General features: G+C 38.0%; 1 protein-coding gene across 8 annotated transcripts in view; it reads right to left on the reverse strand.

Moving 5' to 3' along the window:
* Positions 1-22,533, reverse strand: part of ryr3 (ryanodine receptor 3) — a 101,038-nt gene that overhangs the window by 56,332 nt on the left and 22,173 nt on the right. For all 8 annotated transcript variants that reach the window (XM_051874141.1, XM_051874139.1, XM_051874136.1 and 5 more), the window contains 29 exons: positions 22,023-22,135; positions 19,512-19,611; positions 19,295-19,388; positions 18,317-18,391; positions 17,539-17,695; positions 16,659-16,823; positions 14,851-14,972; positions 14,474-14,654; positions 14,259-14,394; positions 11,912-12,007; positions 11,487-11,605; positions 10,405-10,538; positions 9,824-10,065; positions 9,466-9,658; positions 8,843-9,059; positions 8,519-8,623; positions 7,586-7,689; positions 7,210-7,293; positions 6,894-7,053; positions 6,599-6,743; positions 5,077-5,282; positions 4,617-4,791; positions 4,234-4,442; positions 3,914-4,141; positions 3,576-3,736; positions 3,228-3,387; positions 2,135-2,221; positions 1,825-2,051; positions 841-1,660 (listed from right to left, as the gene is read on the reverse strand). In XM_051874141.1, the coding sequence (XP_051730101.1) occupies positions 841-1,660; positions 1,825-2,051; positions 2,135-2,221; positions 3,228-3,387; positions 3,576-3,736; positions 3,914-4,141; positions 4,234-4,442; positions 4,617-4,791; positions 5,077-5,282; positions 6,599-6,743; positions 6,894-7,053; positions 7,210-7,293; positions 7,586-7,689; positions 8,519-8,623; positions 8,843-9,059; positions 9,466-9,658; positions 9,824-10,065; positions 10,405-10,538; positions 11,487-11,605; positions 11,912-12,007; positions 14,259-14,394; positions 14,474-14,654; positions 14,851-14,972; positions 16,659-16,823; positions 17,539-17,695; positions 18,317-18,391; positions 19,295-19,388; positions 19,512-19,611; positions 22,023-22,135 (5,015 nt within the window). The remainder of the gene's footprint in view (positions 1-840; positions 1,661-1,824; positions 2,052-2,134; positions 2,222-3,227; positions 3,388-3,575; positions 3,737-3,913; positions 4,142-4,233; positions 4,443-4,616; positions 4,792-5,076; positions 5,283-6,598; positions 6,744-6,893; positions 7,054-7,209; positions 7,294-7,585; positions 7,690-8,518; positions 8,624-8,842; positions 9,060-9,465; positions 9,659-9,823; positions 10,066-10,404; positions 10,539-11,486; positions 11,606-11,911; positions 12,008-14,258; positions 14,395-14,473; positions 14,655-14,850; positions 14,973-16,658; positions 16,824-17,538; positions 17,696-18,316; positions 18,392-19,294; positions 19,389-19,511; positions 19,612-22,022; positions 22,136-22,533) is intronic.

Genomic DNA, 22,533 nt, shown 5'->3' on the forward strand with positions numbered 1-22,533 from the left:
GTGGTTAAAAGCCTGAAAAATTGGTTAGAAATATTCACTTCCACAGAAAGATTTTACAGTTACAACCATATATTCATTCATACTCAATATACTTGTTTACATGCAGAAGAATCATGTAAATTTGTAATGTAAAGCATTAACCTGATAATTATGGGTGATATTATATACAGACAAAAGTTAAGTAAACACTTTAGAGAATTGTTGTTCTAGCATTATTCATATAATATTTCATAATATTTTAAATTTAAATATTTTTATTTTCATATTTTCAGTTTTCATTCTAATTTATCTTTGTTTTAGTAACTTTGTTATGTGCTTTTGTCATTTTTAGGTTTGTTTTTAAAATATTTCTATATCGCTTTATTTAATTTTTAGTTTTAGCAATTTTAGTACTTAAACTTAAACTTATTTATTTCAGTTAGTTGCAGAGGCAACCTTTTTCATTTTAATTTTTTTTTTAAGTTTTTCATCTAATATTTATATTTTGTTTTATCTTAGCTCTATTTAAATTACCGAAAATGACTATTAATAGTTTTAGTTAACAATGACAACACTGTTTTAGAGAAGATTTGATTTACTTTTTTTATTTATTATTTATTTAGTTAGTCAATTTTACTTTTACTTGATATATTTTTTAGAAAATTTGAGTACATTAGTTTAAATTATTAAATAATGATTACATTTCTGTCCAAAATTATTAGTATGTCAAGAGCAAGCATATTCCAATAGCTTGTAAACATCTTTTTCAGAATGAAGTTTTACCATAATATGGACATTAATCAGAAAATGATTTGCATGGCAAACGACAGGTCATCACGATCAAGATAACAAGTCATTCACCTGGCGTTTGACAGATTCGGGCAAGCTCTTCTCCAGAAGACCTTTGGGAAGCTGCTTGGAGTCTTTACTCTCCTCCTCCCCAGCCTCCACAGCCTTCTCTTCATTACTGGTGGCCTCCTCTTTTTCAGCTCCTTGTTCCGCAACTGCTGTCTGTTCCTCCTCCTCCTTACTGTCCCCAAACACACTGGGGTCGATGAGAAGCAGAATGGTTCTAACTTCCTCGCTGGTCATCGCCCCCATTATCAGCAGTGTGCCAATCAACTTGAGAATAGGCACAAACTGATACTCCACACTTCCGCCCACAGGATCTCGAATGTGGGCGCCTCCGCCCTGTACAGCTTCCGTCAGCATACTAATGGCTTTCTCCTTCAGGATACCCAGAGGGATCTGAGGGCTGAAGAGAGGCTGAATGCGCTTGGTGGTAATAAAACACGGAGGGGAGAAGTTGAGGCGAGTAGTAAGTGAGGTGCTTAGGCCCACTCCAGGAAGAGAGTGACGCTTTGAGTCGTCAGGGAAGAGGCGGATGCTCCTGGTCTCATCCGTCACTGGGATTATAAACTCGTTGTTCATCATTAGATGGGCCTCTTTGGCTGTCTCCAAGTGAATGCTGATGAGGACGTCGTAAAAGCCTTCACGTAGCTGACCACTCAGGTATTGGTTATCAATGGTGTACAGGAGCTGCGATTGGTCAAGATGGCTACAGAGGGCGTGAGCTACGCGAGTGTTGCCCAGGGCGCAAAGGGCGCAAAAAAGCTTTAAAGTGTGGTAGTGGAACTGCCGTAGATCTTCATTTTCCGACAGCTCCATGATGTCGATACACCTAGGGTGGGGGAAACAGGAAGTAGGTTAAGATCATCCAACTCAGTTGGCATTTGAGGTAGGAGCCAAATGAGCACTTAAGGGGTTTTATTTCAATGAAAGGTCACATTCCCAGGATCACAAAGTTGCCAATGTGTAAAACCGAGTGTATGAGTAATGCATCACCTGTTCTCCTCTGGGATATGCACGGCCATCATCTGCAAGGGCTCCAGACATTGCACCACCCAGCCATGCCTCTCACTCACGCGGGCTGTCTCCACCGACAGGAAGGTGTTGGGCATTCTGCTCCACAGCACGGACACAATTGTCTGGACATCCAGCCGAGGAGGACACTGGGGCTCTGGGTTTCTTTGTAAACTCTTAAAGATGGCTGAAGACAGGGGCATTGCATCCTGTGTGACAATTGATGCAGATGTCAGTAAATTAAAAATATGTGAAATAGAGTAACTTGAATACATTAATTGTATAGACTTACTGGGATTTTTGGAAACTCAAACTGGAAGAGGTTGGGACTCGTGGGTTGAACAAACACAGCAGGAAAGAGCTTAGTGTTAGGCTCAACCTAAGAAGGCAGAAAGCATATGAAGACCATTATGATTATAGTTTACTTGCTCTATTTGGATGAGCAAGTGTTGCACACTACTTGTGTTGCACTACTATTAATTTAAATCCAGTCTGTTCAGACATTATACAGCCTTTAAATAATTGCTATTGTGAGTCTGATTCGAAATCAGAGCCTGAGGCAAACTAAGACTAGACTGAGCACAGGGCTTCATTAATGTTATATTGCAATAGCTGTTACTAGCACTCTGGAAAGTCTCACTTTCAACCCAAGTGACTCTCCAAATGCTTAACCCTGTAAGGTCTGACATAATAATCTTTTTTTTTTTTTTTAATGGAACAGTTCATCGAACTTTTAGACAAAATGGTAATGAAAAAAGTTTGTGTTGAGTATTATATTTGATACATCAGGCTTTTATGTCTCATATAGTATGACAGAGTGAGAAAATAGAGCTCATACTCAAGGAGGAAATAAACACCTCAATTTTATTCAGAGGCCCAAACTGAGTAAAAATATGCAATTTAGTGCAGAGAATGTGATTTCAGATGCAGCCATTTTATAAACCACTTGGTGTATGTACCATTGTTGTACTGGGGTAGATTTGCACATCGTGACATCTCATTGGTCCAAAATAACTGTACATTAAACATCAAATATCACCAAACTGACTGCCACTGAAATGCAGTCATTTTCAATTTTATTAGATCTATTTAAAGAAATTTAAATAAAGTGTCTTTGAGATTTAAACCAAAAATATAGTTCAATTTAACTGTATTTTTCTGTATCTTTAGATTATAATTTTTATTTTAGCTTCTTTTTTTAGCAAACCTTTATAGCAGCATTAATAGTGAAATTAAAAATCCTGAAAAAGTGAATTGAATTATTGAATAATTTACTCTTGTAGTGAGCTTTGCATTATTATATTGCATTAACAGACTAAGCTCTGTATGTTATTTACGTCTAGCGACTATTTCCCATTTTGTTAAAAGTTAGAAGTTGAGATTACCTGGTATGCAGTAGGCAGCTCTTTGCCATTGGCAGTAAATGAGACCAGGCCAGAGGCAAGATCTATGGAGCAGCCAATCTCCAGATCAGTGTTACTACGGCCTGTGGAGTTGCTGAAAATGTCGCCAGCACAGACCATGTAACAGTTACTTCTCCTCACACTGAATTAAGAGAGATGACAAAAAGACAACAATGAGCATCAATCAAGAGAAATTCCCAACATTTCTGAGCTATTAATATATGTTGGAGACGTGTGAAAACGACTGTGTGAAAACGGAACAGCAATCTGCAGTGATGGGGTTTCTTTTGGTGTTCATTAGGGTAATGAGAACCAGTCTTTTGAACTGACCTCTCATGAACACGTCCCCGCTCATCTCCCAGTGTTACTGTGACGGTGCGAACTGTGTTGAGGCTGAAATATTTGCTGTAGTAATGGTAGTCTGGTGTTACCCAGCCCACCCAAACTGATGATGGATCTTGTCCGGCAAACACTCTCACAGAGTAGAAGTACTAAGGCACAAGTACATGTACATCAAAAGTCAAATAAGCACAATAATAAGGTTCTTTGATTATTCTCAAATGTAATGGATTAGTGTTAACAAGGTGTTGTGTTAAGAGTTAGCTTCACAGACAACAAAAGGTCTGCAGATGCAAGTACTGTACTTAAGTATAATCTTTTTTTTTTACCTTTGTAATGCTGCCATAATCAATCTTGCCACCATCGTCCTTCTTGGCTCTTTGGCCCTCAGCGATCACCTCATTGATATCAGTGATCTTCCGAGAGCCAGAGTGGAACTCAACAGGCATGCTCAGACGACAACAGACCATGTCATCATTGCTGGTCTGGGTGCCAAATGTCTTGTGTGTAACCTTTAGACATGGAGGTGTGTCCACAGTCCCATCTATTCTAGTAACCTAAACACAAAGGGATGCCAATTAAAGAACCCATCCCGGTTTGTTCAAGACAGTCCTAGGATATAATCCACAAGTTCAACATATAACTGTACCTCAATATGGGGGTGGTCCTCTGGCACAATAACAAATGTAGGCAGGCGTTTGCTGAACCACATGGTGACCTCTCGATTCATGTTGACAGCAAAGGGTTCAAAGCCCTCCTGAAGGCCACACATAGTGTAGTACTTAAAAGTACTAGCATCTTTCCCCAAGTTCATGCGACCAATTTGGGAAAGACCCAGGCTGCACACTGGAATGAACCCTAGGGGTGACAAAGGTCAGTTTGTTTCATTATTTTCAAGGTAGGTCTGAAAACCAGTGACCAGTCACTTAAATGAATGCCACGTTCCTTTACTTTTATTTTGACCATGCAACATTTTAAGTAATATAATATATATTACAGGTTTTGTTTTTATGAAGATTATTGTCTGTTTACCATCTTCGGTTTCAAAGTCAGCAAAGCAGAGCTCAGAGCCCTTGTTGGTGATTAAGATCTCTCCATTCAGGGTGAATATCATGGATTTATCCTCCATGTTGATCATGCAGCCCACCACATCTCCTTTATTCCACGTCCTCCCAAAAAAATGACTGCCCATATGCACCCGGCGGCCCTGCAAGCAATTTTTGGATTTGATCAAAACTATTAAAATCATGTAGCATTATTGACTAATACATTATTAGCAAACATTATTCGATTATTTTCTGATCGCTCGGAAGATCTTATTGAATGTAGATTCATGAGAAAATACTTCTGTTTTGTTCAGTACATTTTGAATGTGTTTACAGTCCACACTGAAAATCCTTTGGACTTCACTGTATGTCCTCAATATCTTGTACCACTATAAATAAAAAAATAAAACTAATAACATAACAATGTGACAGTATCAGATAATCACCCTGTAGCCATCAAAGACGAAGGATTGGTCATCTAGTCCCAGTTCCATATCAGGTCTGCACCCAGGCCGTGCCCAGCCAACCCGCATGTCGCCTCCAGTGAGTGCCTCAAACTCAAAATACCACTTCCCTGTCTTCACAGCATAGGTCTTCTCCACACGGAAGAGACGGATAGATTCAATGCCATCCTTTTCTCCATTGTGAGCAGCTAAAGAATGAAATTATTTATTGCAATTATTTATATATATATATATATATATATATATATAGACATGGACAAATTTGTTGGTACCCTTACAGCTCATTAAATTATTATTCATTCCTCCTGAAAGTTGAGTAAATTAAAAGGAACTGTCTCATGTATATCTGCATGCCTTTGGTATGTCAAAGAGTCATGCAAAGAAAGTGTGTGTTACAATTCCTGTCTCGTTTCCCCTGTCTTGTGTTTAGGACTTTTATTTTGAAGTGTATTTTCTGTGTCCATTGCTCCCAGTGTCCACTTCCTGTGTTTTGTTCCTGTTTACTTTGTTTCCAAAGTCACACTTGTTATTTTCCATAGCGATTCATTACCCACACTGGTTCCTTGTTAGCCTCTTGTTATCCTGTATGTTTATACCCCTGTGTTTTCTTTTGTTCAGAGTCCGGTGTTGTCCTTCCCTGCCTTGCACAGTGTCTGGATTTACTCTGTTTTTGCTGGTTTTAATCTTGTGTTGTTGGTTAATAAACATTTTAGTTGCAATTGGATACTTCGTCTTTCTGAATCACCCCGCGTTACAGTGTGAAAAGATATCAATGTTTGTTTATTCTACAGAGATATTCTAAAATGGTCTGAACAGATTTGTTGGTACCCCTAGAAAAGAAATACAAATAATTGTATTATAGTGATGAATCAAACTAACTGCTTTGCTTAATTAGTATCACACGTTTATTAGTACCATCCGTCGCTTTTTGAGCAAAAGTGGGCTCCATGAAAGAAAACCCAGGAGGACTCCACTGTTAAAAGTAAAAGAAAAACATAAAAAAGCCAGACTGGAATTTGCTGAAATGCACATTGACAAGCCACAATGCTTTTGGGAGAATGTCCTCTGAAGCTTTTTGGCAAGGCATATCAACTCTGTGTTCACAGACGGAAAAATTAAGCTTTCAAAGAGAAGAGGCTGCTTTGCTCCGTCTGGCACAGGGTGCCTTGAATCTGTGCAGGGCACAATAAAGTTTAAACACTATCAAGGCATTCTGGAGTGAAATGTACTGCCAAGCGTCAGAAAGCTCTGTCTGAGTCACAGCTCATAGGTCCCCCAACAGGATAATGACTCAAAACATACAGCTAAAAGCAAGAATGGCTGAGAACAAAATACTGGACTGTTCTGAAATGGCCTTCTATGAGCCTTGATCTGAATCCCAACAAACACCTATGGAAAGAGATGAAACATGCAATCTGGTGAAGTCCACGTCTGTATACACAGTATATACTGTATAGAGAGAGAGAGAGAGAGAGGGAGAGAGAGAGAATGCATTAAAACTCACTCTCTTGATCAGGTGGATCTATGAAATATCCATATCCAACCAAAGTACGGATGGCCTCTCGAAGACTGTCTCTGTTCGATTTCTTAGTGCGTTCATCTAATAAAGCATATGGCACCAACCGTGGATTACGACGGCTTTTCAAATCCTTCGAATAAAATGCAAAACACATGATTGCAAACAACTTTATGGGGGGAAAAATATGTTCATATTACTTTTAATCATTCTTAACGGGTTTGTTTGTCAATGCACTTAAGGCAACATCATATCTAATGAATAATGAAAAGGACATTTTTACCTGCTGAATACCATAGGTCCATCCTTGTTTGATACGATCTTTGGCCCAAACATTATGAGCGTTTTCAGCCAGTTTATCAACTAGAACCTCTTGACCAGGTGTCAGTTTCACTTCAGAAAGTTCTAGTGGTGTAGGTTTATAACCATTTGCCATCATGTAGCTTTAAATGAATTAGGATACAAGCAGGGAAGGTATTAAAGCAGAAACAAAAAAAATATTTCACAATATTAAAACGTTCATCAATCAAATTTCATTTAGATAGCTAGCTGAAATAGAAACTTTATGGTATTGGTTTTAAAATGTGTGCTAGTTTTACTTCTTGGGGAGTTTCATCTTTTTCAGGTCTTCCTCAGCATTTATATTGACTTGTGCAACATGGCAGCCCAAAGCAAGTAGGGTCCTGAAAAAGAATAACTTTCAGAAAACTGAGGAAATGACAAGTAGTACATGAAGTAGTGCATGTTTCTGCTAATGAACAGAAATGAATCTGTTCAACACCTCATTGAGCTTCAATCTAAATACTGCCGAGTCTAGAAGCGGTATTGAGATGAAATGAATTTGCAGCCACAGCCTATCAATATTTACTGACATGCATTTAATTATAATAAGCATTTTAATAATCATGGCCCAAACTACAGCCTTTTACAGTACATGCAAGTCTATATCATGGAATACATTGCGGTAATACTCACTTTAAAGTTTCAGTTGACATTTGCAGGTTATAATTCTTTTCTGTTTCTGGCAGTTTAGAAAAGTCGACAAGACAAGGGTGCTGTCTCTTGTTGTCATCTCGAACCTAAAAAATAGCATTTTATACATATATATATATATATATATATATATTAATAAGTGAGTGAAATAATAAATCAGCAAGGACAGATTTGAGTCAGATACTGCAAAACTAATACCACTCTCTAATTCATGACCCATCAAACTCTTTAGATTGATGTGATGCGAGAGAATGCTAAAGCGTTTAGGATTGAATAATGGTGACAGAATGAAAGTGGCATTGTGCTTGCCAAGTCGCTCTTGTCCTGTAACCCCACACACTCACAACTGTGCCACCTTGAGCCAGCAAAGTCTTTAAAATCTGATTAATCGGAGACCAGCTGGGCCTCTGAAATATTTGTTATTAATAAATGCTAAGATCTGGCCTCAGGAGTAATGGCAGCGCTCAACCATAATTCATTTTTCTGCCACGCTCTTGGACAGCATGCTGCTCATTAAGATTGTCTTAACTACTGTAATACTGCAAAGCTCTGTCATATCGGAGTGCTTTTCCACTGTGCTCTGCAATTTCTGGAGTTACTCTCCTGCAACGATCAGTGGAAGAAACAAAACCGGATCAAAGTGCTTTCCTTTTGCCATTACTATCTGAAAATGAGATCTGCATGCCCATCTGCTGTGTAGCTACTCAGGATGCTTAAATATTCATTTAGGCTGCAGCCAAGGACTCTCAATTTAGGCTGACATTTTCAATTATCCTCCTCTGAATTCCTCCAGTAGTTCAAGTTACACAGCAGAAATCATCCTGAGCTTGTGTCGTACAGAGAGGATTTTGCTTTTGCTGAGAAATTCTGACGATGCTGTTTAGTATTTTTATAGTCCCCTAAAATGTTTACTACCTTGCCGTATATCCAGCCAAGCTCTATTTTGTTCATGCCCCAGAGCTCATGGATGTTCTCAGCTAACTTGTCCCGCACATTTTCAAGATATGGAGGCAGGACAATCTGGATCACAAGACAACAACAAGAACAACAAAAGAACAGTTTTAATTTTACAATACAACTGTAAATTTACAATACCAATATTTATGTCTGTCTTTGTATAATCACACTAAGCCATTTTAGTCTTTGATTAATCTTGAATTAATTGAGCAGCACTAGAAGAGCTTGAGAACATGTAAAAAGTGTGTAAAAATATGGTGAATTACTCAGTTAATATCTCACCTGGCTGGTGTCGACAGGAACAGGAATGAAGGAAGCCTGGGACAGGAACTCTGTGGTGCCCAGCAGATCTCTCACTCCCTCCACATCTCTTTTATACTCCTTTACAGGCTCCACACGCATCTTTTCCTTGGGGAGCAGGGCTTCATAACATGGTGCATAGCCTGCTGGAGGCAGGAACTTAAAGTCTCCATGGCGACCACCCAACAAGAAACGGACCCTTGAGGAAAAAGAAAGAAAGACGGCATTTAAACTCATGGTCAATTACTTGATTAATCCTAATAGCAACACAGAGTTGTCCAAAGATGTCTTGGTGCTACTTAATTTGTTTGGATTTGGTTGAGAAGTCAAAAGAGTAATGGCCTTTGTCTGTTGATTGAACATAAAGCGAAAGAAGAAAGGGTTTGTCACACAGAACTACTCTTGTACAATAATTTCAGAAGTGCTATGCTCGAAGTAAAAATGACAGAAACACACGCTGAATGATTACTGCAGAATTTTGTCCTCATTAATATTAAAATGTATGTATACTGTAAATCTTACCATATTCCTTCTTGCTATTTATGCATCTGTTACTCAACCCGACAGATCAGCAGTGCTGGGCACTTTATATTGGAGAAACTCACTTGACCCCTGCAGAGAAACTGACGACGGGAAAGAAGAAGCCATCTACGTTGAAGTCTTCAAACATGCCTTGAACGGGCTGACCGTTAATTCGGAAAGACATGCTAGGGGCTCCGAGATCCAGACAGCAGCTCACCACATCATCTGAATTCAGCAAGTGCTGGTTAATAGAGGCCACGGCCCGTGGGATTCGCCCTATCGGACGTGGAGAGAATAAAAAATTTAGTAGATTTGTGTGAATACTGCTGCTCAAACAAGAGTATCAGAAATGATTTATGAGTCACATTTATATATGCATTGTTCTTAATGTCATATTAGATCAGCTAGTGAGAAACATGGGTAAAACAGCCTTAAATGTACCTGACCACAGATGAAGCCCATCAAAACCGTAGGAGTAAAGATCGTCACCCACACCATTTCCTCCCCAACCCTCTCCACCCCCTGGATAAGGGGCGTAGCCTTTGGTGGTGGCCCAGCCAACACGAAGGTGGGTGGGCTCACTGGTCACATAGTGGTCTACTTGATCGATGATCAGCTCAAAGTACCATTTCTTATACTGCGCAGAGCCCTCACTCATGCCCAGGAAGATGTTGGGTCTCATACTGTATAAACAGAGATCACATTGCAATTACAGAAAAAAATACATAAATTATTAACAAATATTAAGTCCATTATAGATGTTTGTGTGTTGACAATGAGCTTCACTAAAAAAAAAAATTGTCTTAATCTGTGTTTTGTCATGTGATCTAGTAAAATATATACTGTAAAAATCTGTAAAACAAGAAAAATGGCACAACTTGTAAAACAAGAAAAATGGCACATAACTGTTTTATTCAAAAATCCCCCCCCCCAAAAAAAAAAAAAAAAGTTTACACGTAAAACAAGAATGGAGCAAATGGAGTGTGTGTGTGTGTGGGGGGGGGTAGTGTTGGCTTGTCTACCTTTGGACATCATTGACCAGACGTGTCTGGAGCAGCAGGTCTCTCCTGGGAAGCAGGTGATCACAGATGAAGTTCTGATTGGCTCTCACAGCCACACCATTGCAGACACACAGGGAACAGAGAACATCTAGAATCTACAAAGGAGTGTGGGATACATTTTAACAATGCTGTTGCTATTGCTTCAAACACATTTCATACTGCACATTTTCCCTACGTACAACTTTACAGTCTTGTGCCTGCATATTCTTAAGTGCACACTTGAGAGTGTTTGCTAGCATAACATGCTGTGCAGCTCCTAGAATGTATTTACGAGTTTACATGACCCACATTTTATAAGACAGAGGAATTCTCAAGTCAAGTAGCAAGGGTCTACACCGGCCCCTTGTTAAAATGTCTGGATGTTTGCACCATTGCATCTTGTGAAGTTTAAGCTATTTTTTTATACTACTATTCAACATCTGGGGTCAGGAAGATTTTTTTCTTTTTTAAAGAAATTAAAGACATTAATAATATTACAAAAAATCTATTTCAAATAAATGCTGTTCTTTAGAACTTTCTATTCATCAAATAATTCTAACAAAAAATGATCATGGTTTCAAACAAAAATATTAAGCAGCACAACTGTTTTGAACATTGATGATAATAAGAAATGTTTCTTGAGCACCAAATCAGCATATTAGAATTATTTCTGAAAAATCATGTGACACTGAATACTGAATTAATGACTGATGAAATATCAGTAAAACTGTTTTTACTGTATTTTTGATCAAATAAATACAGCTGTGGTGAGCATAAAATAATTTTTTCTTCAAAAACATTAAAAATCTTGCTGACCACAAACTTTTGACTGGTAGTGTATGTCTTCCCCATAATAAAAAAATGTATAGATTCACAATAAATCTGACCGATTTATCTATGAAACTGCATTTTCAGCTCTTCATATAATATTTATAGTACTCAGGACTGCAGGTCTTAGTTTCCATCTAAAGACTTTGGATGGTCAGCAACATCCTTTATATTCCATACTCTACTCCATACATAATCTGTGCGTGTGTGTGTTTGTAAAAACAGCAAATGCTGACCTTGTGGTTGCGCCCATGCTTGTACAGCAGAGAAATAATGGATCTGATATGGGCCTTCTGGATGATGTTCAGAGATTCTGGACTCTCAATGAGGATACAATGAAGCACCTCTAAAATTCCTGTATAGAATTGCTTTATTAATATTGCATTGCAGTAAACACAAAGAATGATAAAGGCATAATCAGATAGCAGAGAGTTGTATAAGCAAATTACTATTGATTTTATAATGAATATTGTCCACATGCTGCAATGAATCCCATGTAATACTGCCGTGACATGGGCCAAAGCTAAAACCATTGATATATGTGCAGATGCTGACGGTGCATCACTCAGTTTATGGCTACGTAAGTCAGACTGGTTAATGTATAACCCCTCTATAATCAGTGCTAATGTATGTGTCTAATTTGACGTATGGTGGTATTTACCTGATGAGGACTCCAATCGCTCTAGCTTGCTGACTAGCCAGTCCAGCTTGCGAGAGAACTGTGTGCAGTTGGTCCTGTTGCCTCGAATCAGAGCGGCTAATGGTCAAAAATCAATGGCAATAAGTTACACTGTTTTTCCTACATACCTTGACAAATCCCTTTCACTATCCTTCACACAAGGTTTCCCCCTTGAATGGTCATGTTCTGAAATGAAAGCACCTTCTGGTGTGTGAGTGTGTAAAATACTAAATAGGAGTAATCCTAACCTAGACAATTTTTCTCAGAGCAATCAATCAAACTCAACCCTAGAGATAAAGGCACTTTGCTGGGAGATTGTTTTGGCGGTTTTGAAGCCCAAACATCCCAAAAAGAGCTGCTTCCTGAGGCAGCAAATGCACCCGTATAGAGCCGTTAAAAACTGGCTGTTGTCACTAGCCTAATGTATCACGCTGATGTTCGCCAGACAGTCTCTGCACGGCCCCTCTCGAGGGTGACCTCAGCAACTCTGAGCGAGCAAAATTCAGAGCGAGCCTCGATGGGGGCTCTGATAAATGCCAAGCCAGTGAAGGAGAACCAAGGAGAGTGTTTATGCTCAATGGATCCTGATGTGATGTTAAAAATTCAAACAAAAATCAACAACTAAAGATACGTTTTTGGACCTCCGGTTTCAACGCCCCAAAGTCATTGGGTTAGAATGGGTTTTTGTTTAAAATCCTGAAATAAACTCAAGATATTTTTATATTTTATTCTACGACATAACATAATGTGAACAGTACAGAATATTGTGTACACTAGTCTTCTTTTACAGCCTCATTGTGTTTACACTTATGCTCTTGCAAACTATTATAAATACAGTTTTTAAATTTGTAAATTTTATTTGTAAATTTTAAATAAAAAGTCGTCAAAAACTCAATGAATGCAGCTAAAAGGTGTGTTTGTGTTGTGCCCTCTACTGTAAAGGCATGTATTTGATTTCTTTCAATCTGACACTTGTTATTTTCACTTTTGGTGTGCAAGGATCATACATCGGCAATCTTTTTTGCTTTTTCATTCCATATTTGTTGCGAAAAGGCCTTTACACTTGTGATTAAAAAAAAAGCAAGCTGGTCTGAAAAAGAGAAATAGCCAAAGCCAGCTAAGGTGCGAAAAAGTAATGCAAAAGTAATGTTACACATTGCTTTCTATAAAAAGTAATTAGTTACTTTTTAACGGGGTAACGCATTACTTTCCCCAACACTGTTGGTGACGTTGAAATCATGCAACTTTGGTGCAGTGGTAATTTCGTTGACGAAAAATTTTCGTCATAATTTTCGTCAACGACATTTTTTCACAGACGAAAATGAGACGACTAAATAAAAATGCGTTTTGAATGACTAAAACTATGACTAAAATCCACTCTTATTTTCGTCAACGAATAAAAACTAGACAAAAATGATAGAGAGGGACGGTTTGGGAAGATATCCAATCAGGATTGCTCTGATGTCCTGTGTGGAAGATGCGCACATCTTACAGTGTAATGTGCTGATCTAACCGCAGGAAACGCGGCGCTGTTGTGCGCTCTACAGGCTCACCCAGCAGGACTTCAGACTGCTTCGCAAATAATGAATAGTGCACATTTATGCCAAGCGATTGCTTACAAGCTAATGTTGATGAATTATGACAATGTTTACTACACAATGTTTATATGGTAATATGTTTTAGACGGTTGTAAGAATGCATATTTAATCTCCCTCATCTGAACTTAAATGAGCAGCCTGCTACAGTGCAGACTGCAGACATTTCAGAATAAGAGTCACGGTGTACGCGGGATGGTTTATAATTATTTTTTCCTGGTCATTATTGTTATTTTGTTTACACAACAAACTGTATTTAACTTAATTTAATTTCTATTTAATTTATAGTAAACTACTGTATCTTCTGTCACAGGAAGGAAAGACTAAGAACATTATTTGTCACATTATTCAATATATTTTACAAGTATAAGGGTTATTATAGTTAAACCTAAAACCATAAAAAATCTTCATTACTTGAAAGTAATCTTCATTACTTGAAACTTCATTACTTATGCTTCAGGATCTACAAAAAAATTGGAAAAGAAGCAGAAATAAAATGGTCTTCATATAAGATTTCTGAAGCAATTTTGCTTCAATCTGAACTTTTAATATCTTGAACAAGGTCCTTCTTCTCTAACTGTATGTTTGCCCTCCATAAATCAGGCTGAGAGTCAACAACAAGGTGATAAAAGAGAATAGAATTGCTATTTAACTGCCTCTAATAACTGTCATATCTCTCCATCATCACCTTCTGTGAACAGCTGAAGGCTATGGACATGTGATTGAATTCTTACCCAGAAGCTCATAGAGGAGGTTGAGAATGTCCTTCCACGCCTCTCCGGCCTCCTCACCAGCTAGCTCCTCAAACTCAGCAGCACTGTTGTACACGTTTAGTCGATCAATGCAGTGTGAGACCAGGGTTAGCATTCCCTAAAATAATCATAATAAGTGTCACCCTGTACATTGTATAATCATGAATCTAATAAAGCATACGTGAGTTGTATTAAACCTCCTCTTTGAAGAGATCTTGGCGCTTGATGAGAGATCGAAGCTGCCTCTGTTTCTCCTCATGTTCCAGCTCAGAGTCTGGCTGTTGGAAGTACACGATGAGGTCGTTGAGGGTCTGTAGCACTTCACAGACAGGCAGAGTCACCTCTGTAGACTTTTCTCCATTCAAACCATCCAGACCCCTAAGCCCAGGATAATAAAGAATATTATCAATATTTATTTAAATAATTATTTCAGATTTTTAAATATTTTAATATTAAGCATTCAGAATTTAATAATAACTAGTCTCATGGTATTCTTGTTCCAAATGGCACTCAGTTATGAGAGGAGGAACATTTGTATTGTACTATTTGAGCCCAGTGAGTTTGAATCCAGTACCTGATGAACTGTGTGAAGAGATGGGTAGTATTACGAATGATGCGAGCCGCCCTGGACTCCTCGTGCTGGCAGAGCTGCAGAGTCAGCCCGTCATCCATATGGCCCTCAAGAGACAGGACAGCCTGCACACATCGTAAATGTACATTAACACTGACTGAAAAGTAAAACAGCACTGACTAGCAGGGCTAAAATCTAATAAAGTCAGTTTGTCCAATAGCTGAAGCTGCCTAACTCTGAAAGTCATTGATTCATCTCATTTATTTAATTTTCTATTAAATATAAGGAATGTTACTAGCTCTGTCGACTACATTAGTGGCATAATGTTGATTAGCACAAACAAAAATTGAAAGCTAAAATAAAGGCGATTTTGACTGAAAAGTAAAACAGCTGACAAACCAGTTCAAATACACAAGGTTCAAAAGTTCATTTTGCATTTTTCTAATTCAATACATTTTTCATCACAAATTGTATTATCAGTATAAAAATTAAAATTTTATTAAAAAAAAATATGAATTTTAGTATATTAGTATTTGTAATTTTTGCTTATTAAATGAACATCTGACAATCTATATATAGAAATAGTGCAGAATCTGAAATATTGGTAATTTTTTTCACACTTAAATTTGCTGTGCGCAAATTTGGAATATCGCATAAAACATTTGCGAATAAAGCACTGTTTCCATCCAGTGAGTCGAAGAGAACAAAATCGCCACTTCCTGATAAACTGGTGCTAAATATCACTAAGAAAAATGGAAGTTGTTGCAGTAGAAGCCACTGTACATAATAATTTTTGTATATAATAAATTACTTGCGCCTTTAAGCACGCAGACGAAACCCAATAAATGCTGTCATGTTATCTTGCATTCAGATGCCTAGTGTTTGTGAACGTAATCATGTGAGGCGCTTCTGGGATGGAATTACACTGAACCACTTTAACGACAGACTTTGCTCAGGCATTAGAGAATGACCAAAACAGCATTTCAGATGCTGTGCAACAAGATCCATCCGCTGGTTGGTCCAGTTATGCAGTGCCATAGCAGTCACATGTCTTTTTTGATGCGCATCAAGGAATTTATTCGGTAAAAGTGTTTTCGTATTGCATAAAAAATTTATCCAACTCATTTGACCACATTTTTAGAATTTATGCGCATCTTGGCGTTTCCATCCAGCATTTTTTAATGCAATATCCCAAAATGCACATAAAAATATGTGGATGGAAACATAGCTATTGATGCAAAAGGGTTTTTGAGTTCAATCTGTGGGCTTTATCTACAACTTGGCACATCCTCCTCACAGGAAAGTCAAAGTCTGTCCAGCAGACTTAATAAACTAAGAAAATTCAATATTGGTTCAATATTTTTGAAGTGAAAATTGAATCAAGTGTCACCAAAGTTATGACTTTGGCTGCCTGGACTGTACGTAAAGGTGGCTTGCTTTTTCTGGCCTTTAGCCCGGAGTTAAGTTGCATACCACAACGCTGGAAAGATGTGCAGTCCATGTGAACGTGTAATCCTGACCACTCCACAAAAACACACTGTCACCATGCCTACCTCATTATCACATTTAAACCATGGCCTCATATATCCTACACTCTACACAGAAGCCACTGCGGTTAGGCTTGAGCCAACATTAGACCATCCTGTGAGCCCCATAATCTTTAACAGGATCATAACTTACAGCACATGATGTCATAAAAGTTGTGTGTGTCATTCAAAGTCGTTGTAATCATGTAAGCTTGACCTGGAGAGGGAGCTTGGTGATAGTTTCAGCCTATTAGGACAAAAAAGGACAAGAACTCTATCTCTCACCCTTCTCTTCAGTGGTCCCAGGCGAGAAGATTTTGCGTCAGGTGCTTGGTAGGACAGCCACAGGCCCGTGGACACGTGCATGATGAAGCAGACCGAATCACCATATTTGATCTCTGCAACCCCCATACCATCAATATCACGCTTTGGGCCGGAGTCAATCTTTTCCTGCAAAGGAAAAAAGACAAATTGCACAAGTCCTGCCATTGCTGTGCCAACTCATTGTCAGGTGGTCATGTGTAAGCTTTATTGAGATAAAATAGACAGCTGGGTTTGTGACCTCTCTGCTTGTTGCAGCAGAGCAAGGATAATGAAATTCCAATATACAGTAATAATGCACTGAGGATTAGTAATTGGGAATCAGATGTAGCAATTAAAGAGTCTAAGCACTGACTAGCAGGGCTAAAATCTAATAAAGTCAGTTTGTCCAATAGCTGAAGCTGCCTAACTCTGAAAGTCATTGATTCGTCTCATTTATTTAATTTTCAAATAAATATAGGGAATGTTACTAGCTCTGTCGACTACATTAGTGGCACAATGTTGATTAGCACAAACAAAAATTGAAAGCTAAAATAAAGGTTTCAGTGAGGCACTTACAATGGAAGTAACTGAGGATATTCTTTTGAGAATTTAAAACAGAAATCTGAAGCTTATAATTTTATAAAAGCACTTAATACTTCAGTTAAAACTTGTGTATTATTTGAGTTATGAAGTTGTTCTTATTATTTTTATATTCGTTTTAAGCATTATGTTGTCATGAAACAAAGATTTTAGCTTTATTTTTAAAAAAGGAAGGACATGTCTTATGCCACAAATGCTGTCAATTGAGCTTAACTTCTAACTTCTTCTATCAATGGACAACTTTAAAATATATGGTTCCAACCTTGCTTGCCCGGAAACAGAAGGCAGTTGCAGTAGTGTCAGACTTCTCTCTGTCCAGCAGTATCAGGCCATTATCTTCTGTCTGTCCCAGGTAGTGACCGGTGGAGAGGTGGCGCAGGCGGAAGGGCTGACCCCATCTGATATGGCTCCCACTCCAGCTATAATTCAAAGAAAAAGATTTCAAATATGAGATGCTAACAATTTTAATGCTTAATCAATCAATAGGACTTTGCAGAAGATTAGGAAACCTTTCGATTGTCTAAGTCATGGATTACACTCACTGCTCACTGACCTGACTTTGAACTACCCTTTTGGGCATAATTGGAAAAGACAGAGGAGGAGAAACAAGTCTGGGGCATGAAAAATTTACTGCAGTTTCAACCCAAAGGGTGTGTGTGTGTGCTTGTTTATATGATTTATGAGGACACAAATTTGTATAATGACATGGGTATTACACTGGTATTACAACATAACCTGGTTTATGAGGACATTTCCTGAGTCCTCGTAATAAAAAATGGCTTAAAATGGCTTTTTATTAAAAAATATATAAAAATGCAGAAAGTTTTCTGTGATGGGTAGGTTTAGGGGCAGGGTTAGGAAATAGAATATACAGTTTGTACTGTAGAAAAACCATTATGCCTATGGAATGTCCTCATAATGATGGGTGCACCAATATACACCAATAGTGTGTGTGTGTGTGTGTGTGTGTGTGTGTGTGTGTGTGTGTGTGTGTGTGTGTGTACACACAAGCAGGTAAGAAAGTGTGTATTTGATTTTACCTTATCCGAAGAGGCTCCAATCTCCATAAAGACCTGGCTTTGGACCCTCCTTTACCAGTCTCATAGTTCACCACTCTAAAGGAGATAAAGAGATTAGCAGACATGTTTTCTCACAACGATGGATGGATGGATATGTCCTATTACGCCAATTTCTGAAATTGTCTATATAGTTTTTTAGATAGACACGATAGATAGGCAGACAGATCAATCAATAGAGCGAACAATCGACAGACAGACAGATAGATGACAGATAGATAGATAGGTAGATAGATACACAGACAACAGGGTCAAATTAACAGCGCAAGTTCGTAGTCATTTCTTCATTCAACGTAGAAGATATTGATTACAACTTCAGCTCCATAGGACCGAACCATCAAGAATTTCTCCTGAGACTGCATATCCGGACACTCTTCAACAGCTAGTATCGTACATTTGAACACTAAACGGTGATTTAGTATTAAGTTGTGAATCCCTTTGCTTTATAGTGAGAAACTGATGGTTCTTCCAGCTCGTTAAATGACTCTTTTCATAGCTCCTTTTCCCTGTTATGCTATGGTTCAAATTCATTTCCACTCTCTCATTTACTATGTATGCGTGATTTGTATGTCTGTGTGTGTTTAGTCTAGTTATGTGTTTGTGATTTAGTTAATTAGAAACTTGTGTGCGCATTCTTGCGTGTTGATTCTGATCTGCTTATAAACCAATGTCACTGATAACGATTACAATCACAGCTACATGCAAAGAAAAACTCTTCTTTCAGAAGAGTTGATAGACGATCAATACTGAGTGTTCGCTGGCCGAACAGATTAATTGAATGTAATACTAACTCAGCTACATCAAGTTAATGGTATTAACTGATTCTAATATTTATAATTAATTATAACGAGTTATGATTAATTATTCATATTTCCCCTTTGAGCTAATTTGCTACAATACATAGATAGATAGATAGATAGATACATAGATACATAGACTCACCTCTGTTGCTCTTCGCTTTGTTCGGATCCTGGTATAGTGAGGCTCTCGTCGTGCCCATGGAACAAGCGCATCACTTGGCCACCCAGAAGAAATCCTACAGAGACAAGGGAACAGAGAGACAATTCCTAACATCAACTGTGATTTTACAACTAGGAAAGCGAGACAGAAAAGTAATAGATTTCGATTTTAGAAAGCACACAGAATTAACTCAACTCACCCACTTCCACGTTGCTTCTGGAGCAGGTAGGCTGAACATTCCACAGTGTTTGCATGAAAGAAGCATCCACTTGAATACTTCCATTGGACATGGAGAGGTGCTGCAAAAGAGAGAAAGAGGCAAGTGTTTTACTAAACTAACTATGTGTGCATGTTTGTGCTTGAACAAACTTGCAGAATCGGAAAAAAAAAAAAAACAGAAAGGAAGTGAGAGCAAGGGAGACAGTGAGAAAAAGATATATAGCAAAAGAGAACAGGAAAAGAGATACTGCCATGTGGCCTTGATGCTGCCAGCCTGTCTGTGTTGTCAGGATCTTAGTTACAAATCTGTTTTTAAAAGATTACTGTCTAGAAAATACAAACAACTGCCTTTCCCAGAACACTAGCTCTCTGCATGAGCAGCTCCCCAACCCCTTTCAAGGGACTTAAAGGCTTTTTTAGTTAATCCATAGCTAAAACAAAAACAATGCAACTGACCTGAACAAAATAGAGCAGTACCTGAATTATAATGACTTTCAGGGGTGAACTATTTCTGAGGAATTTTGAAAGGTCTTATGTAATGTGTATACTTGTTTATACTTATTTAAATGTACACTACTGTTTTTGACATTACTTTTATTCAGCAAGGGTGCATTAAATTGATAAAAAGTGACAGTAAACACATCTGTAATGCTACAAAGATTTTAAATAAATGCTGTTCTTTTGAACTTTCTATTTATTAAATAATCTTGGTAAAAAAAAAAAATTACACCGTTTCACAAAAATATCAAGCAGCACAACTGTTTTCAACATTAATTATAAGAAATGTTTCTTAAGCACCACAAATAAATGACATTTTAAAAATTATTAAAATAATAGAAAATAGAAAAGAATTTAAATTGTAATAATATTTTACAATATTACCATCTTTACTGTATTTTTGATCAAATAAACGCAGCCTTGGTGAGCATGAGACACTTCTTTCAAAATCATTTTAAAAATCTTACCAATCTTACACCCCCCCAAAAATAATAATAATAATAATTTTCACCCTGCTGGTAAGATATAATCCAATAAGTCTGAAACAAGACAAAAGTGGGCCATAAATGGGGTAAAACCACTTTCTCTCTCTCATCCATTCTCCTCCTGTACATCTAGGGGAACTCAATGCTCTGTTGGCAGGCTGAGCACGTCACCATGACAACTTACTTGATTAAACCTGATGGGTTCCCTCTGCATGAAAGAGGTATATTAACTGTCAGCACATCTGCCAAAGCCATCTTACCAGACACAAATGAAATTATAATGAGAAGTTATGGAATAACTTTTTCTTTATTTTCTTTTTTTTTACTATAGACTATCAGTCTATGTACTACATATTTGCATTGCTTAAAGGTAAAAGTTTATCAGGGAAATTAGGGAATTTTTAAACATTGACTGAGTTAATTAAAAGAATAGATCACTCAAAATTGTTCATACACTGGCAGTTCATAAGGAACTGCCAATGAAACATTAATAAACAACATTAAAAACTAACACCCCATTTTTTAAAAGAGGACCTATTATGCTTTCTTTTACATTTTTAACTTTCTTTAGTGTGTAATGTTTGAGCATGAAAAATGGTGGCCTAATAGTTAGAAAGTCGGACTTGCAACCTGAAGGTCGCGGGTTCAAATCTCAGTACTGGCAGGAAGTGTAGGTGGGGAAGTGAATTAACAACGTTCTCTTCCACTCTCATTACCCACAACGGAGGTGCCCCGAGCAAGGCACCTAACCCCCAATCACTCCCGAGGGGCTGCAGCAAAAATGGCTGCCCACTGTTCTGGGTGTGTGTTCACGGTGTGTGTGTTCACTTGGATGGGTGAAATGCAGAGCACAAATTCCAAGTATGGGACACCATACTTGGCCACACGTCATTTCACTCACTCACACTTCACTTAAAAATGTCTGCAAAGTTACAAAGCACAAAGTCCATTCCAAAGGGAATTATTATCTATATCAGTAAGCACTGTTTCTGACAATATTTCTCATTTAAATAATTCCCGCTCAAGGCACAAGCAGAATAAAGGGGGTGAGGCTTGGTTAAGTTGAACCCTGGAAAAGGTGGTCATGGTAAGGGATGTGACATTTCTGAAACACACTCTAAGAGGTTGACCAATCACAACACACTGGTACAGCCAAACAATCAGAGCACTTTTCGGAAGGAGGGGCTTCATAAGACTAAACAGAGCGTTACTGACAGACTAGGAAGAGAGGTGCTGCAACAATGTCAAATATGTAAAAATAATGTGTCTTTTGAACATTCAAGCATGAAAAACTATTCTAGTAGACCCCAAAAACAAAATCAAGACTGTCTGTTGCTCACACAAAGCTATCATATGATTTCAGAAGACTTAGAAAACACTGCATGAGTTGAATAAACTATTTTTTATATCGTGTTTTACTGGGGCTTGAAAAACATGGTCACTATGGCTTGGTGTTGTATGGAAAGAGCTGCATTGCTCTTTTAACTTCAAACACACCAGGTACTCACCAGGAACCTCTCAGAGGACACGCTGACCAAGATGAGGTCATCACCAATGCGCACTTTCTCACCCTCTGACCTCTGTTTGGATGCTGGGTGAATTGTCCACCAACAAGCTTCCCCTTTGATTGAACAAAACATCAGTTAAAGGAAATTGACCAGATGTAAATAAAGAAACAGCTCATCAATGTCCTACAGCTGTCAATGATTCAATCAACCTTTGACCATGATGAACTGAGATCGCCCATAAGATCTTTTGGGTGTTTGCAAACTTAGATGTTGATACGGATATTCATGTTCCCCTATTCTGGGTGACACAATACACAAAAATAGTAAGATATCTATGTTTAATTTTGGATCTCTTTTCAAAGCTTGGGAAGTAGCCCTAGCACTGCATCTGTTACCTACAGTTCAAATGTCAATCACAGCCAGAAAGAGGCCAGAAAAGGGATGATTCATTAAAAAAATAAAATTGTGTCAACCCTTGAAGCACACCTATACAGAGCATTGCATATATTAA

This window comes from Ctenopharyngodon idella, chromosome 20 (assembly GCF_019924925.1).
Source record: "Ctenopharyngodon idella isolate HZGC_01 chromosome 20, HZGC01, whole genome shotgun sequence".
Taxonomy (NCBI): Eukaryota; Metazoa; Chordata; class Actinopteri; order Cypriniformes; family Xenocyprididae; genus Ctenopharyngodon; species Ctenopharyngodon idella.